Source organism: Polypterus senegalus, chromosome 11 (assembly GCF_016835505.1).
Source record: "Polypterus senegalus isolate Bchr_013 chromosome 11, ASM1683550v1, whole genome shotgun sequence".
In the NCBI taxonomy this organism is placed as follows: Eukaryota; Metazoa; Chordata; class Cladistia; order Polypteriformes; family Polypteridae; genus Polypterus; species Polypterus senegalus.
The window spans coordinates 127,166,054-127,185,231 of NC_053164.1; the positions used below are offsets into that span (position 1 = coordinate 127,166,054).

The 19,178-nt window shown below is 39.0% G+C and overlaps 1 protein-coding gene across 2 annotated transcripts in view; it reads left to right on the top strand.

Moving 5' to 3' along the window:
* The window catches only part of pdlim2 (PDZ and LIM domain 2 (mystique)), a 158,930-nt gene that overhangs the window by 63,962 nt on the left and 75,790 nt on the right, over positions 1-19,178 (top strand). For both annotated transcript variants that reach the window (XM_039769618.1, XM_039769619.1), the window contains exons 4-6: positions 4,226-4,295; positions 4,962-5,113; positions 9,151-9,223. In XM_039769618.1, coding sequence (XP_039625552.1) covers positions 4,226-4,295; positions 4,962-5,113; positions 9,151-9,223 — 295 coding nt within the window. The remainder of the gene's footprint in view (positions 1-4,225; positions 4,296-4,961; positions 5,114-9,150; positions 9,224-19,178) is intronic.

Consider the following 19,178-nt stretch of genomic DNA (forward strand, 5'->3'; position numbering starts at 1 on the left):
CCAGCGTTCACAAGAGAAATTCATTTGCCTTTGTTGCATGTTAGCAAATGCTTTGTTCCTGAGCATTCACAGCACTGTAAGCAGCACTGTATTTCCAACAAAGCCAATTCATAAATCTAATCTCCACTGTTAGTAATGGACAAGGGCAATTCTGCCTCAGCAGTTTTCTCTATAATAGCCCTAACTAAGTGGAAAATATAAACAATGTGTAACCTGTTGGTGGTCTGTTTGCAGCAGGTCGCTTTTTGTAGAAAAGCAGATTTCAGAACTAGGTTAGTGTTTTCGTGCATCATCCACAAGGTTAGGGGAATCACTTGTGAGGACACTTTAGTAATTGAAAGAAAAAAAAATATTGGTTGTTGTTTATTTTTGAAAGATGTTTGTCCTGTTTCTAAATAAATAATATATCGTTGGTTGTTTTTGTACTTAATATGTCAATGAATCCATGGATTACTTAATGTACAGTAGTTTTGCTCCATCTTCCAGATTGTTTTTCATTAAATATATGAGTGGTACAGTGGTTAAAACTGATGTCTCATGGATCTAGCATTCTGGGTTTACATATAACACCTGTAGGTAGTTTTTATGGTTTTTGTATGTCTTTATAGGTTTTCTGTTCCACCTGCTCAAAGACATGCTAGTTAGGTTAGTTGTAGGAATTATCCCTCTGGCTCTTAACATTGGCATGCCTCTAATCTCTCTACCCACTGAGGCCCAATACAATCCTAAATTGGAATAAAAAGGTTTGAAAATTTTTTATGTGGGTAAAGTGATGGCAGTAGTGGTACTGTCATAACTTTCGTAGGTTTGAAGGTGGAGACCTCTTATTTCTTTTTCACCACAATCCTTTGGCTCAGTGTACTTGATATGAAAGAATTTGATTTCTTCAGTGTGGCAAAATATTATGCAGCTAATCATATAAAAAAAAGAACCTTCTTTCTGTTTTTCTGCCTAATCTGACTTGCCACCTAAGGGCAAACATGTTAATCTGCCCAAGGAAGTATGGAAACGTGTCATTTACTGTGCTAATCTGATCACCAAAGAAAGCCTGTTGCATTTGGTTGCAATGGTGGCTTCTCTTTTGCACTGTTGCTATTCTGCTATGAGGAAGAAAGACAAGCACATATTAATTTCTTCACAACACCAAAAAACTCACCAGTCCAGTCCTTGTGCACTCCTAAAAGAAAGAAAAGCTTTGTAAATGCCAATAAATCTTTTGTTATTATTATTTAATGGGCTCTCATTCTGACATAAGGAGGGGAGGGCTCCTTTGAGGTTTGTTTTAGATCATAGCTGGGCACATGATTAATTATGCATGCAAATTAGCCCAGTAGTGTTGCACTACCAGCAGACAAGGATCAGTGTTGTATATCTAGTGACAGTACTCACTATGGTCAGCTTGTGTACTCTTCAAATGAAAGTATTGCAAGTATTTTTTTAATTTTCTTAAACACATGTTGGATGGAAATCCAACTGCAGCACTGATCCAGTTGTGACATCACAAGCAGAGCAGCAACAATCTTATAGTAGGCCAGCGTAAAACTTCTGCAAATGGCTGCTACAGCTCCGAGATGTCATGCTAGCTTTAAAAAGCATCATATGGTACTTGAAAAAAATGTTTACCTAACCTGGCTTCAGGGAGTATTTCCAGGAAAATGTTTGATGAAAACAGTAAATTAGGTGTAAAGAACTCTTAGGCGAATTTTGGCAATCAATACTAAATCTTATTAACATGTTTGTGCCTGTGTTCTCACCTGTCAACTAAACAGTTAATGGCCTTCATCTAAATGAGAAGGCAAGCTCAAAATGTTAGCAGCATGATCATAGCGCCATATTATCACTGCATCTTGACTCTGAATATCATAATTATGTTAAAATCTAACTGCCAGAATTTATTTGCTCAAGTACCATCTGGCGTGCTGTGTTACAAGCTATTTCTACCAATGAGTATAAGTGTAATTCTGAAAAGTATAACAGGAAAAATGATTTTATAGTGGCATATAAGGATTGATTAGAGATTGTCATCGAAAGTTCTTAATAGCAGAAATTGTCTTTATTTTTGTTACACATAGTTTATCTTCCTCAAACTGATACTGTTTTTTCTGTTTGTGCTGGAATGATGAGAATTTCCTGTTATTTCTGTTGCCATAAAATAAAGATCCCAAGAACAATTTTACGAACCTGTTAAAATCTTTTCTATTTTTTTTTTTTTTTTTTTTTTTTAAGTGTTACTTTTGTATTTTAACTAAGTTCACATAAGTTTTTAAAATCATTGAACCTTATTTCAAAAGTTGATTTTGTAAATAATGCAACACATTTATTATTTAATTTTATGATTCAGGAAAAAAGGCAGGCACTGACCTTTGACAGGGTGGAAGTCCATTTTGGAACACACACACACAAATTCACTCTACGTCAGTTTAGTTCCCTCAGTTTTTTTTTTTTTTATATATTTAGAAACCCTTTTAAATATTATTTGCTTTATTATCATGTAATATACTATATCTTGTCATATTTTAACCTGTAAACACACCACCACATAACACTTAGGTAAAATGCACTATAAAAAAAGATTAATGGGTAGACTAATTGTGGAAGACTAGAAAAAAAAGACTAGAAAAGATGCGAACAAAGACTAGAAAAAAACAAATATAAAAATGAAATCAACTGAAAACACATGAAATGATGTGTGACTCAGTAGAACTTCCCCACACCTGATTTGATGGTAGCACTAAGGCTCTGTCTGATTTTATTCTGGATTAAAGATGAAATACTACCTGGAAGAGTTGGTGATGTGAGTCATTCATGGATATCCATGGCAGAGCTCTCAGAGTGCCAGTCATTTGGATGTAGTTAATAGGGGATTTGGGAATGTGGATGTTGAAAGAAGTTCGGACCAATGCTGACAAAATTTATCATGCTTATTTGTGTTTTCACAAATCCGGTCCGGTTTGATTGACTCTGGATTGGGTCACTGCTTTTTGCAGATGATGTTGTCCTGTTTGCTTCATCAGCCCGTGATCTTCAGCTCTCTCTGGAATGGTTCGCAGCTGAGTGTGAAGCGGTTGGGATGTGAATCAGCACCTCCAAATCCGAGACCATGGTCCTCGGCCGGAAAAGGGTGGAGTGCCCTCTCAGGGTTGGGGAAGAGATCCTGCCCCAAGAGGAGGAGTTCACGTATCTCAGGGTCTTGTTCACTAATGAGGGAAGAATGGACCGTGAGATTGAAAGGCGGATCGGCACGGCACCCGCAGTGATGCGGGCTCTGCATCAATCTGTCGTGGTGAAAAAAGAGCTGAGCCGTAAGACCAAGCTCTCAATTTACCAATCGATCTATGTTCCTACCCTCATCTATGGTCATGAGCTATGGGTAGTGACCGAAAGAACGAGATTGCGAACACAAACGGCTGAAATGAGTTTCCTCTGCAAGGTGTCTGGGCTTTCCCTTAAAGATAGGGTGAGAAGCTCAGTCATCCGGGAGGGGCTCAGAGTAGAGCCGCTACTTCTCCGCCTCACTGGTGAGGTGTTCCAGGCACGTCCAACCAGGAGGAGGCCCCGGGGAAGACCCAGGACACGCTGGAGAGACTATGTCTCCCGGCTGGCCTGGGAACGCCTCGGGATTCTCCCGGAAGAGCTGGAAGAAGTGGCCGGGAGAGGGAAGTCTGGGCTTCTCTGCTTAAGCTGCTGCCCCCTCGACCCGACCCCGGATAAGCGGAAGAGGATGGATGGATGGATGGATATTTGTGTTTTCCACACAGTTATGACCAGTTCCATTATAAAAAAAAATAGCAATCTGGAAAATTTCTAAGAAACTGATTTTTCTTTTAAACTTGTGAGTGCGCATGGAGGATAACTACTAAATCTTCTTAATAAGACAAAAGAACATGAATAGTGATGCCCTAAAAGAAGTATGTGTAGGTACAGTATAAACAATTTAACAGAGTTTTGCCCTGCATTGCCATGTCACATACCCACCTTTCTTTCAAAGCCATATTACAGCTTCATTTCCTATAAAATGTATTAATTTTATTTTAATCCTGCCAGCAAGATGGGTAAAGTTAGGTTAGATTTGAGTATCATCATTTACAAACAGAAATTAAACTAATGATGTTTAATTACCTTTTTTGTTGACATTTACGCAAGTGCTGTTCCAACATTTTTATTGGTATAATCATCACCCCATTCCCAAAAATGTATGCTTAAATATCTTTTTTGTTTTCAACAGACCAGAGCCTGCTCCTGCCAGTCAGTCTAATGGAGTCTCAACACCAGATCACCTTGGCTACAAGTTTCAGGTAAGTGGAGTAAAGGGTAATAAGCTGGGCACTAGTATGTTTCACTGTATTTTGCTATTTTATGGAGCCCAATCGCTGATGCAACATGCATGTTTTATAGCACACTGTGTAGTGGGCTTGCTTACATTATCACACTGATTGCCTAACAGGAGATGCAGTATACATTCTTACTCTGACTGATATGAGCATGCTGCACCATGACTGTGCATATTGTTAAACTGCTACCATACACAGTGACTTGTAGTTGCTCTTGCCATTGCTGTACATTACAGCGTTTTATAAAGTGAGTAGTGCCACATGTGTACAATACTTTGTCTACCAGACTGTAAGATAAAATTGTTTTCTTGAGTTTTGACCAGTACAGAGTGAATGTCAAAGCACTGATCTTTGGGAACAGGAAAGATACACTAACTACATATGGGAAAGCCATGGTAGAAACTAGGAAGTTGTTTATTGGATTGTCAAATAGAGTTAGGAAGTTGCATATACTGTATGTCACTTTGGTAAAGTATGCCACACCCAGTGGAGTCATTCTGGTGCCTGTAGTTTCAGAACAGCTGTAGATGATCTTTAGCTTTGTTTGTGTTTAGTCATTGGGTCTGACTACACAAAATGCAAATTTACATTATTCACAGATCCTCTTTGTTTTTACTAATTTTTTTCTAGGAGGCATTGCAGTGTAGCCGAGATGAGAACTATAACAACTATACCTTTCCAAGTCCAACTTCTCCGCTGGCCAGTCCTTTTTCTCCAGAGCCACTGAATTCCCGTTATTCCATGGGTAATGGCAAGTGGGACAACACCTACAGCAGCAAGAGGTACAGTAAACACCACTGGTATTTTTGTCTAGTGCATTCTTGGTTTCTTGAAATTTATATCAGAGCAGGAGAGGCATCCACTCATCAAAATTATTACAATACACCGTTGCCAGTCAGTTGAACACTTACCCTTCACCATTCCAGGATTTTAAGCAAGTACTCTAGAAACGTGTTGCTATACTATTAACTATGCCTCCATGCTACATTTGAGTATTATGTGTTATCCAATTCTGTGGTGCTTTATAGTCATGGAATTTAGTGAAGACAAAGCAATAAAGCATAAAGACATTAGATAATTAGCACTCAAGGCCCGGATTGATTCCTAGCTGAAATATTTACTGTATGGCATTAGAACACTCATCAGAACTTTGTGTGGATCTCTGCGTTCCTCCCACAAAAACACTTGCCTTTCATTTAAATATTTTACAAGGTTTTCTTGCCATTGACTGATGTTTCTTTCAGGATTAATTATTGCTTTGTGCCATTTACTGCAAGGTTATGTTCTGGCTTGCTCCCACAACACTGTACTAGTTCATAAAGAGCTGGTCACTTCTGTCATGTGCTGTCTAATAGGGAATTCTTCAGACTGAAGGAGGAGACACTTCCTCACTTGTTCTTCTCTTAGTTTCTCATTTTGCATGACTACTTTTACTTTCTGTTCTCCGCATGACTTGATGCTTGGGCTTTAGTCAGAAAACCTGCAAAGAGACTCTGAGATTGGGTATATATATATTTTTTTTTTATTTTTCTCATTAGCTATTTTTTATTATTATTTCTGATTTGATTTTCTCAGTAACTGCTAAGGCTTATCAAAGTTGTAGCCTACAGAACGAGCTTACTGAGGGAAGGCTTCGTTTGTACAGGTAGTCCCCAAGTTACGGACATCTGACATACGACTTAAGAATGGGGCCGCAGCTGCTCCTTCATCTGTCTGGGGGATGTAACACAGGCTCCTCAGTAACTGCCAGGCTCCTCAGTAACTGCCAGTCTGTCATCTTTGGCCTGGGGATGCTGCAAGCAGTGGCTGGAGGGGTGATTTCATTGCTCGCGCAGAGTAGTGTCCCTCTCAGGTGCAGTGGGAGCCACACCCCATTCATTCTCAGTGTGCAGCTGGGTATGCGGCAAGCGGTGACCCGGGGTCCATAGTCACCGGGGCCACAACTACTGCTCATGTGCAGGACGGCGGCTTGATGGGGTGGTTTGCTGCCCGCCCACCATGCCGCCGCAGCCACTGCTCCTGACTGGACGGAGGCTGGATGGGGCTGAGGGGGGCGTTTCACTGCCTGCCAACACACAGCCTTGCAGTGTCGTGTCCCTTGAAAGGCTGCCCCGTTCGTTCTCGGTGGGCGGCTGGTGATACTGCAAGCAGTGACCCAGTTGTGGCTGAACGGAGGCCATTGAGGGTGAATGGGGCAGCGGGGGGCAACATTGTAGTGTGCCCCAGGTGGCTGCCTGTTGAATAAGGGCAGTGGTGGGCGATTCACTACCCGCCTTTGGCTGCACCCTGTTTGTTCTCAGTGGGCAGACGCTGTAGGCAGCATACTATATGCAAGTGGAGGTGACTGTATGGTGGGCGAATGGTGAATCACCCCTCGCCGCCCCCATTCATTCTCAATAGCAAGCCTGTTTTTACTGTTACGTGCATAGCAGGAATTTGTCTCTTGTCAGTACACCAGACGTGCTGACGAGGGGTGCCTTCCTGCTTTGATAGCATGTACAGTGCTGTGCAGAAGAGCTCATCTTAACCTTTTTTCTTCACCCTTTAACAATGTCTCTGAAACACAAATCTGATGCATGTACTGGTGATACAGTAAAGAAGAGAAAAAACATCACCATGGAAAATAAAGTACAAATAATAAAAAGTTCAGAGAGAGGTGAGACTCGATCATTCATTGGCAGAGCACTTGGTTACAGTCGGTCAACAATAGCATTTATTAAAATAATGTACCTGTTCCGACTTACAAATTCAACTTAAGTACAAACCTACAGTCCCTATCTCGTACGTAACCCGGGGACTGCCTGTATTGTAATTCCAGTTAGCTCTCACCTTCTTTTAGTTTCTCCAGACAGAGACTGCAGTTAGGTAGCGGGGTTTTGAAGAACAAGTATAGAACAACGTAAAAGTTTTTGTCCTAAGTCACAATGCTTCTGTGTAGTCTCAGATTTACCTCCCACTCATACAAATCATGCCATAATTTGTAATGTTCAGAACAACTGTGGCTGACAAAGTAACAAAAGTTTTTAAAAAAAGAAAAGGGTATTAATTCTATGTAGCAGGGTGCTACAATAATGTTAAAAAAAGTTATAACATGCAACAATAGTAATTTGATTTAAATCGTAGATGGGCAAACAGTGTAAGAGATGCCTCAATACATTATAGGACCCATGTAATCTAGTACATTGTCTTTTGGAAGGAAGAAATAAAGGTAACTAGACAAATTAACAAACACACATCTTATATGACCTTAACTTTTATAAGGTGTTGATTTCTGTCTGTCAAGTAGGGTTGATCTTCTACTTGCCCACCAAAGCAGCACAAAGCACTTCATTCCTCAGCTATTCCCCTAGCCCTCACACACTGCCTTTCTCCATTTCAGACTCTTGCTTTATTTGATCCTTGGGTAGAGAGCTGTGTGGGACTGGTGTATGCCCTTTTTTTATGATGTCACTTTCCCCTGCCTTCTGAAAGTTTTGTTCTGCTACAAGGCAGAAAAATCCTGCTTGCAACACTAAAATTGTGTTGTCATTTTTTTTATGTATTTCCTTATGCATTTTCAACAATATTACAAGGCTATGGGTATTTTTAGTAGCTCCTGTTCTCCATACATGGCTGATCCATTCATCACTTTAGATGGCACTATGTTCAAAGTGGTCACCCTGTTGTCTGCCCTTATAACAAAGGTAATGCAGTCCCTACTCAACCATTTTGATACTGTATGCTGTGCTCTTATCAGCCTGAAGATCTTCCATATTTATTTCAGCTCTCCACTGTACCTCTCTTTCTTTCTATTTCTGTAAAGAATGTCTGATATATTTAGCACCTTCTAAGTTGTTTGCATTAGAGAACTCTCAGAAAGCACTACCTATTTCCTCCTGGGTCACCCTTCTTTATCATCTTCTTTCATCATGTCTCAGCTTTTAGCCATTCAAACCAGAGGCACGTTAGATTATATAACAGATAGGTGTTTCATGAGATAACATAATTAATAAGCAGAATCGGTGAAACATTCTGCTTTTTAATTGATAAAAATGCTCCCCATTTTAAACTTAAGCAGGTTCTATTTCACTATCCTGTGTAATAACTAGGAATTTCATGAAATAATGGATTATGCACTTCAGCAGTGCTTTTAATGAGACAGAAACAGAGTTCAGTGCATCAGATTTAAGGTGCCAGGAAAGACAAATTCCACATGTTTTTGTGGTTTAGTGGGCGTTTAATGATATTACATTGCAGGCAGAATTTAAGTGAGAAGCTTTTTGCTCCAAACACAAGAGCTGAATATGCTGTTAGTATCAACAATAAGCAGTAATAGCGGTGAAGATTTCCACCGAGTTACGTAAAACATCATCATGAGCAAACACCCTTCTAAACAAGATCAAAGCAAATTTGAAGTCTGCTGATTAATTTACCTTGAATCAGTGCCCATGCTGGTAACTGCAGTTAAGTTACATTTTAGATTGTGTACCCATCCTTCACCAGGCACACTCCAGGTCATTTTGGAACTGACATCTGACCTGAGGGCACATGTTTGGATAGTAGGGGAATGTACAGACATGTCCACACTAGCTTACTCTTATGTAAATCTGTACTGTACCCTGCAAAGACTTTGCCTATGGCCTGCTCTTAAATCCACATTTTTAGTAATAAGTAAGACCAGGCTTGCTATATAAGTTAAAATAAAAAAGAAAATATGTATATAATTTGAACCATATGGGTTTTTAAGAAAAATAATATGTTCCATAACATATTGGGTTGACATTCCATATTACTTGCTTTGTGATACAAAGTCATAAAGCTTTGGCTGTTTTTGTTGCAGTGCCCACACTGATTCCTGGTCCCCTGTAGAGAAGACGATCAGTCCACGTGTGTCCCAGTTCTCACCAGCTCAGGTATGTTTTCAATGTATTTATTACTAAGTGATAGGATGACAATCACTGTCCTCTGTGAGAGAGAGGAGAGTGCTGCAGTTGTAACCTTTATGTTCAACATGGTTTAGGAATGTTTTCTTGGAAATGTTTCAGTGGATGAGAAAGGCTAGTAGCTCAAATTTTAAAATCAAAAAGGAGCATTTTGGGTTCATGCACCCTGAATTTAAGCGACAGACATATTTAAGCGGGAGAACATTCCAGACTCAATTAGTTTTAAGCACAAACTATGCAGAGAAACTAAATTAATCAAACAACAAGCAGCCTTGGCATTTCAAACTATTTTTTTTCCCCTTTAATAAATGCTTGAATTCTTTGCAGCATAAAGCATTCTTTCTTAAATGCATTGCCAGTAATGTGGGAAAACTAAGGATAGTACACAAGAGTTTAGTCAAATAAGTTAAAGAGATACAGAGACTGCTTTAAGACAAGGAAACACGGTCTCCAGGCGCCCACTTTAAACTGCCATCTCAACACAGGTTGATCCTCTGTGCATGCAAAACTGTTTCAGGACAGCACAGTTTATATTTGCATACTGTGATTTTCAACATTTGACCACTTTGGTAAACAAAAATGTGAGAGGTTTTATTTTTTTTTACTGCCAGACTTTTAAACGTATATAATTTCAGGAGGAGAGTTCAGCTACATGGCACACCAGCTCATCATTCAGCTTGGGTTGGCCCTCTCTGGCCATCTGCCATAACTGGGTTAACATTGACAAAGTTTCTGTAGATGTAAAAAAAAAAATTGTGTTTCTTAGACATTTTTAAAATGACCATATTATGTGAGGTAGATGCAGATTTACATAATCTATCTCATTGTATGGGTCAATAGAATCTTACTGGTCTGAGGACTCATGTTTTGTTAATATGGATTACAGCTCTCATATAGCACCATTTCAGTATAGCTTTGGGATGTCGAACAATATCTGATCAAACCCTGTATATAGGAAAGTCTGAAATCTAATTTTAAATAAATGTGCATCTTTCAAATTGATATCCCTTCTTTGCGATCATAGTGGCTTGTCCTATGCAGTATCTAATCATAGCAAAGTCAAAATGGTGATGAATTTATCAAATATTAAAAAACCCATCAGCATCTTTCTGGTAATCACTGTAAGAAGGATAGGCATGAATTTAAAAGGCACATAAATAAATCTGGTAGCTTTCAGTTACAGGACAGTTTGATGGCAGCTGCTAATGATAGGTACATCGGTGCACTGGTGACTTTTAGCAGTGTGAATTAATCGCTTCATGAATGTAGAGGTAAAGGTTTATTAGGCATGTTGGCACCATGGAGGCAAGGCTCAGTTTGAACGCCCTGAGCTTACCCTTGACATTATAGATGATGGCAACTTTCAGTCCCAGCAATGGCCATCAACTTTGCTATGTGGGAAATCACTACAGGTGATGAGGCATTACTAGCAGTCTATTATAACAGCTCAGATGACTGCAGTCACTAGTCACAGCATTGGGAATAGCACACAGGTAAAGGGCAGAAAGAAACGGGTAGCTCTTTGAATCCTGAAGTTGAATTAAAGGCATCTGCCAGAAGACAACAAGCCCTGTCTCTCACTTCAGTAAACCTCATCCTGGGTTTTTATTTTTTATTCACCTGTTTTATTCATTCTAATATTCATTAATCATTTTTCTTTTGTATAGCAGCTGTTTTATGAAGTTGAATTTTAATTTCATATTACATAAATAAAAATCAAAGTGACTTTCAATCACATTTGATGTTTACTGTAGGATGACCTATTAGCTATTTATTCGATGCCATCAGTGTCTAGTACTGTCACTGGAATGTAAGGCCCACTATTTAGTTTAAATATTCAGTTTTTAATACTGATCTGGTGATTATTCCCCCACCCTCAGCTCACCTTTTATATTGACGTGGTCATTTCCTAAATGGACCCTTCATATGGAAATAGTTGATAATTGTTACGGTTATTATGACCCTGGGTACAAAATGTGGCCAGGAGAATATTTTCTTTACTACCATTTTTTTGCTTTCTCAGTTTTCTTAAGTGAGACAGGCTTGAGACTGTAATAAATATTTATGGATCCATTACATATTTGACCTTTGGAAAAATTGGCTTCACATTATGATTTGTGAGGCACGCTCTGACTTCTCTGCAGGTAGATTGCATGCTGGGATCTGTCTACAGGTGTGTTTCGTTAACTTTTGACATTATATTTATTACCAGTATGGCAGAGTTGGTGGGGGGGTGGTTTGTTGGGTGGGCTTTTGGCCTTGATCTGTAATTGAACCTTGGAGTCCTGAAAGCCAATTTTATTTTCCATTATGTAGCAGCTGTCTCATCGCATACTGTGCTTGTCTGGTATTTTTCCCCCAGCTTATTATGCTTGTCATAGTCTTTACCTTGATTACATCAGGTTTTTTGTATGTGCATGCATTTGCTTTTACAATGCCTTACATTCCATCCTCAGATGTAATCATCAGTCTTGAATGTGCCCTCAAGATCAGCTGTCCTGCACTCTGTATACGATAATGTTATTCTGAGTCCTTGTTGTTCAGTGTTATCCATAATATTAGCTCCCATACCAAGTGATGTCATGTGTTTTGCATTTGAAAGTCGTCATCGGTTCCCTTCTGATTAAAGAATTCAGTAAATTAAAGATTTACCAGTGGTAGGTCAGAAAGATGAGGCAGAAGAAACGGTTTCAGTTTTCAGTAAGTAAATCTGATATTGGAAATGACTAGGGGGATGTTCACCTTTCTGCGTTCTCTGCAGCGGTTGGAAAATGTGTGTATAGATGGTAGATTTTCAGCTTTCAGTTTTATTTGCATTTTTCATGTATCGAGAAGCTACTGCGCTAATATATACAAAATTACTGAGGCAGTGTCACACAACAAAGCTGGTCCATTGCTTTGCACACCCGCCTCTTCCTGTGCACCTCTGCCTCTCCAGGTATCTACTGTGCACCTTTTTCCACCTCTTTTGCATCCTCTTTATTTGAGTCAAGCCATCTCAGTAGATTTCTTCCTCATAAACTGTTTTCTCTTTTATTAGGTCTTGATCTGTTCTTATTACAGTGGTGTGAACACATAAAATGTTTCTGATCATCAAACACATTTAACCATTAGTCAAATATAACACAAGTAAACACAAAATGCAGTTTTTAAATGATGGTTTTTATTATTTAGTTTGAAAAAAAAAATCCAAACCTATATGGCCCTGTGTGAAAAAGTAATTACCCCCTGAACCTAATAACTGGTTGGGCCACCCTTAGCAGCAATAACTGCAATCAAGCATTTGCGATAACTTGCAATGAGTCTTTTACAGCGCTCTGGAGGAATTTTGGCCCACTCATCTTTGCAGAATTGTTGTAATTCAGCTTTATTTGAGGGTTTTCTAGCATGAACCGCCTTTTTAAGGTCATGCCATAGCATCTCAATTGGATTCAGGTCAGGACTTTAACTAGGCCACTCCAAAGTCTTCATTTTGTTTTTCTTCAGCCATTCAGAGGTGGATTTGCTGGTGTGTTTTGGGTTAGGGTTAGGGTCCTGTTGCAGCACCCAAGATCGCTTCAGCTTGAGTTGACGAACAGATGGCCGGACATTCTCCTTCAGGATTTTTTGGTAGACAGTAGAATTCATGGTTCCATCTATCACAGCAAGCCTTCCAGGTCCTGAAACAGCAAAACATCCCCAGACCATCACACTACCACCACCATATTTTACTGTTGGTAGTATGATCTTTTCTGAAATGTTGTGTTCCTTTTACGCCAGATGTAACGGGACATTTGCCTTCCAAAAAGTTCAACTTTTGTCTCATCAGTCCACAAGGTATTTTCCCAAAAGTCTTGGCAATCATTGAGATGTTTCTTAACAAAATTGAGACGAGGCCTAATGTTGCTTTTGCTTAACAGTGGTTTCCGTTTTGGAAATCTGCCATGCAGGCCATTTTTGCCTAGTCTCTTTCTTATGGTGGAGTCGTGAACACTGACCTTAATTGAGGCAAGTGAGGCCTGCAGTTCTTTAGACGTTGTCCTGGGGTCTTTTGTGACCCCTCGGATGAGTCGTCTCTGCGCTCTTGGGGTAATTTTGGTCGGCCGGCCACTCCTGGGAAGGTTCACCACTGTTCCTTGTTTTTGCCATTTGTGGATAATGGCTCTCACTGTGGTTCGCTGGAATCCCAAAGCTTTAGAAATGGCTTTATAACCTTTACCAGACTGATAGATCTCAATTACTTCTGTTCTCATTTGTTCCTGAATTTCTTTGGATCTTGGCATGATGTCTAGCTTTTGAGGTGCTTTTGGTCTACTTCTCTGTGTCAGGCAGCTCCTATTTAAGTGATTTCTTGATTGAAACAGGTGTGGCAGTAATCAAGCCTGGGGGTGGCTACAGAAATTGAACTCAGGTGTGATACACCACAGTTAGGTTTTTTTTAACAAGGGGGCAATTACTTTTTCACACCACTGTATATGGCCATACCATTTTGCTTATCTTCCTTTGATGATAGCATCAATATCAAGGTTCTTATAAAGCTCTGTTTTTTATTCTTCACCATTTTCTTTCACTAGCCCAAAAATCTGTCTTAAGACACTTTTTTTCAAAACCATGGGTATACTCTCCATCTTTTTAGTTAAGTGTTACCCTTGTTTTGTTTTCTTATTGACAGCAATATTTACTATCATTTTTCCCAACGCAGATTTTCACCTACTATATTTTTGTTCTAAGCCCTTATTTATAATTTTCTGCTAAAAGAAGCTCTCTCTATTGTCAAATAACCATGAATTTTCTCATCTTCTTACATAGAGGTATTTTATCAATATTGATCTGTATACCCAATTGTTTTGGCCTCCTTTATTAAAACCCTTGTCATGTCTCTCAGTTCTTGATTGCTTTGACCTGTGAGTACTAAATTATCTGAATAGGCTTTAATATCTTAATATGATCTTTCTGCCTAACATCTTTCTTTCAGATTCTGTTTCTGTAACTTTCCTTATGTCTTTTTATATCACCCAGTTGAACAGCAGTTGGGACAGGCAGTCTCCTTGTTTGACATTTCTTATTTGAAATCAATTACAAGTTCAGTACATGCCCCTTTTTGTTTATTATTAGTATTCTTTCCAAATGTGCCATTACTCAGATCACTTCCTGCTTTCAGTGTAATAAACAATCACTAAGACACTTCCTTTGTCTCTGCCTTTGCTAGAATTAACTTCAACTACCTCCAGAGTCGTTGAATGGATGAAATATTGTAGGTGATAGGCATTTACATATTGAGCTGGATAGGGCTTCTTAACAAGAAATCACTTGTCCTTTGAGGATGTAGGCCTATGAGCTATAGAGAATTTGAAATTATGAGTTAGTATATCAGGAAGAGTCCTTCTGTTTTATGGGTTTACTGATTCACTGTTAATGTATCACTTTAGTGAGCCTGTTCTGTAATGTAAATAATGCTACACTCCAAGTCTTCCAATCATCAGGCTTCATTAAACTCTGTTAGACTGCATTTTTCACCATTTGGTACTTTAATGTATTTCCACATTTTCAGGCATGAAACCTGGAGTGAAATGTCCTTCATGATAGTTCTTTCTATATACTGCTGACATCATCATGCAAACCGTAAGATAGATGTTTCTTGTCTGTTAACTTATGCTGTTTTGTTTCTTTCAATAAAAGAAACAGAAAGCCTGCATATGTGTTGTTTTACTAGAGAGAAATGCCATCCTAAGCCAAACTCCTGCCAGATGCTACTTATCATTAAGGGCTGCATTCCCCCTTGATCTTCCAGGTGCTTTACATATCTCATAATCCCTATTCAGTGATGAAGCAATGCTGAAAATAGAAAATACAATGTGTATATATTTGTCTGTGCAATACAAGCCACATGTTAGGCATGTTAGCTGTAATGTATATCTCAATAGTTATTTTATGTTGCACATTTCACAGAACATCCAGTTGCTACACATAGTATAATATAAAGAAACCTGCAAATTATTTTCTTCTAAAAACACCAGAATCTAAACATTGTCTTAATGAAATCTGTAATATTAATTTTGCCATTGCTTACTTATTAACTGAAGACTTTACCTTGGTTACATAAATAAACCAATGAAGATAAAATTAGAATAAGATGTTTCTAAATATAAATAAAGAAAGTATGCACATAAACAGTATACAAAATTCTTGTATTGTTAACAGAAAGCTGTGATATTTTAAGGCTGGTGTACTTCTTAGGAGGCCAAAGACATTTTTAGAGGTTAAGGTCAGGTTTAGGGTGGGTTTCAGTGGAAAAGTCACATCATCAGTAACAGATGGAGTTGGCCTAAATGAGACAGGTTCAACTCCCTTTTTCCTAATGATAGTAAGCACCAGGGGGTTTATTTTATTTGGAATCTGTTAGGACAGTAGTCTTGGTTTGTTGTCGTCTTGATCAATTTTTTCAGTAGCATTTACTTCATTACCTTTATTCTGTCCAGGAGTGCTCATAGCCTTATGGCCAGTAATGCTGAAATAGGCTCCAGCAACTACAACCTTGAGCTGTAAAATATTTACAATGGATGAATTCAATTTTTTACCACTTTAAGTGTAAAGTTAAAAGTAAAAGCTATAAATGTATGTTTTACTTGTGAAAACAAAACAAACAGACTGAAGTAGACCGATGACAAGCACAGGCAGGTGGGACCTACATTATGGTGTAGTCAGCCTCTGACATATTTTGAATTTTGCCAATGCTTTATATCTGTTCAAGTTAGACTGAATATTTGCTTCTTATAGACAACAAGGACTGACAAGATCGCCAAAATATTTATATAATAAATTGGTGTCATTCTGGGCCAAATTTCCAGTTGAAATCAATGATGAGGTGTTTCAACAAAATTTGAGTTCCAGTGATATTTTAAGAGTTTTGTGATCACCCTCCAAATCTGCAATGTACTAAACAAAAGAATTCCATTTAAGTGTGGACTTGAAACTGTGAGTAGGGCAAAATGCCGATCCATTGGCACAAGCTCCCTTGGCACTCTTTTGCCCTACATGTACATGATAGTAAGGCATGGCTGTAAAAATGAGTGCATCTGTAAAGACTGACGTGTCCCAATTAGTGCCTATCTACAGCACAAGCGGGCATTGAATTTCAAGTTCTTGTGGGATCCACATCAATGTTTAAACAAGGGCTGCTTTGCAAAATCACCAGAGTTGCTCTGTGTGAGAAAAATAGCTTATTTATAAAGAGACTGTTCTTCAGCCCTGTTTTTTACTTTCTTTTTTTGGTCTTGTAAATGCTAGCTGTAGCTGTTCTGTTTTTCTTTCCATCAGATTAGCCAGACTGCACTCTCCCAGGAGGGTTTTGCAGGTATTAGGTGTTCTCTAATGAAGCTGTACTGAATAAGGCTCTCAGGCAGCACAGAGAGAGGCAATTGGATCCCAATGCAGTGTCCTCCTTGAGCTGACCGCCATGGGTGACAGCTGGTTTAGGGTGTCGTGTGAAAAGGTCTGCTACAATAGCGACTCTGTGTGGAGGAAGCTGGGAAGATGGGTGTCTGCTTTCGTCTGCCTGCAAGGTTTTTTTTTTTTTCTTGTTTATTTTATCATTTTATGCGTATGCATGGGAGCTTGTCCTCCCTGTGGGGCCTTGATGTACAGAGCTATGATTATGCAAGACAGCTTTTCACATATTTTAGGGAGTGATACTAGCAAAAAAATCAAACAAGAGGACTTCTAGGTAATGCACATGCACCAAAGCTCGCCTTTAATACACATATCAGGAATCTGAAATGGTATAGTATATATAGAGTACAATCTTAGAGCTCAATTGTGAAACACAAATGACTTGGTCCCCAATACTGGTGATCTCTACCCTGTTTATTTCACACACAGTAGTTGTGTTCACCTTGCATTATGTTTTCTTTTATCTTCTGCTGCTCTGCAGTGTTTCTTTTAATTGCATCTGGAGTTGACCTGTGACCAAGAATTAGGACACACCGCGGGCATCTAAATTCTCCTTGGTGCTACATGGGAGCTTCAGATGACCCAGTGAACAATTTTAGACAAAACACAAGTGTAATTCCATATCTACCGAGTCCATGGTTGGTACGGTTATCTAAACCTTTTTTTTTTTTGAACAGGATGTAGTAGTTTGTACATGTTCTTTCAAGACTTGTTAAATTAAACTAAAAAAATTCAGGCATTCTAAAGCCATTATGGACACACACAATCAACTGTCTTCGCACCATTCTGGAGGAACATTGCAGATCTGTTACTGAAGTGTTTTGGTTGAAGTCAATGCTTTTAGAACATTAACACAATGTTTTGTATTAAGACGGGTTAATGATAGAGTTAAGTGGTTCATATTAGCTCTTGAGAAAAGGATTATGATATTGAGGTCAGAGAAGTGAGCCACAAACTGGCTATAGTCTATATAACACTATCGATTTAAATGTTTTAAAGTAGACAGGAGATGTGGTGGTGCCATTCAACCCCAATTATTAGGTTTTATATACAGTGGATATAAAATGTCTTCACACCATTGCCAAAATTATAGATTTTGTGTAATAAAATAATGAAAACAAGATAAATCCTGTCAGAAATTATTCCATCTTCATTGGAAAATTTAAATATTTACAAAGAGTGAAAATAAATCAGAAACTGTTTAGTGAAAAAATGAAAAAAAAAAAAAGGAATACAAAAACCTGGTTGCATTAGTGTGCACACCCCCTGAATTAATACTTAGTTGGCACGCCTTTTGATTTTATTACAGCAATTAGTCTTTTTGGTTAAGAGTCTATACGTTTGGCATATCTGGACTTGGCGATTTTTGCCCACTCCACCTTTGCAAAAAATATTCCAGATCTGTCAAATTACAATTGCATCTACTGTGCACAGCTCTCTTCAGGTCACCCAACAGATTTTCAATTTGATTAAGGTCTGGGCTCTGGCAGGGCCATTCCAGAATATTTGATCCTCCTTTAATGAAGCCATTGCTTTGTTGATTTTGATGTATGCTTTGGGTCATTGTCATGTGTGGGGACCAGCCCGGACAATGACAGGCAGACATCATTTAAAGCACCACAACACGTTTATTTACAAGACTATGTACAATAAGTGAAGCACACACAACCCAATACTCCCCCAAAGTCCAGGCCTCTCACAATGCCTTTCTCTCTTCAGGTCCGCTTCCACTCCTCTCCTCCCGAGCTTTGTCCTTCTTCCTCCCATCTCCAACCATCTAATGGAGGGAGGTGGCCACTTTTATGCTCACCTGGACAAGCTCTAGGTGCTTCCCGATAACCTTCCGCTGGCCCTATTCATGATTCCATCCATCGTGACTAAAGACCCAGTTCCAGCTGAAGAAAAGCAGCCCAAAGCATGATGCTGCCTTCACTTTGAGTATGGTGTTCTTTTGATGATGTGCTGTGTTATTTTTGCGTCAAACATGCCTCTAAGAATTATGCCCATATAGTTCAACCTTGATCTCATCAGACCATAATACATTTTTCCACATGGCTGTGGGAGATTGGGTATACCTTTTGGATGTTTTTCTTTGTGGGAAAACGCTTTTGTCTTTGTCCAGGCATATGAAGAATACAACTGATTGTTGTCACAAGTAGGGGACAACCAGTACTTTCCAGGAAATCCAGCAGCTGCTTTAATGTTGCTGTAGGCTTTTTATTGGCGTCCCTAACCAGTTTTCTCCTTGTCTTCTCTTCAGTCTTGGAGTGACATCCAGATCTTGGTAGATTCACTATTGAGCCATTTTTTCTGCACTTGTTAATGACTGTCTTCACTGTGCTCCACAGGATTGTTTAATGCTTTGGGTACTTTTTTGTACCCCTGTCCTTTCAATGATGAGATTACATTTTTTTCAGACCATGGCTTTTGCAACCAAAAGGATATCAGAATAATCTTACAGGAACAGCCAAACTTGACCTGAGCTCAATCAGGGCCA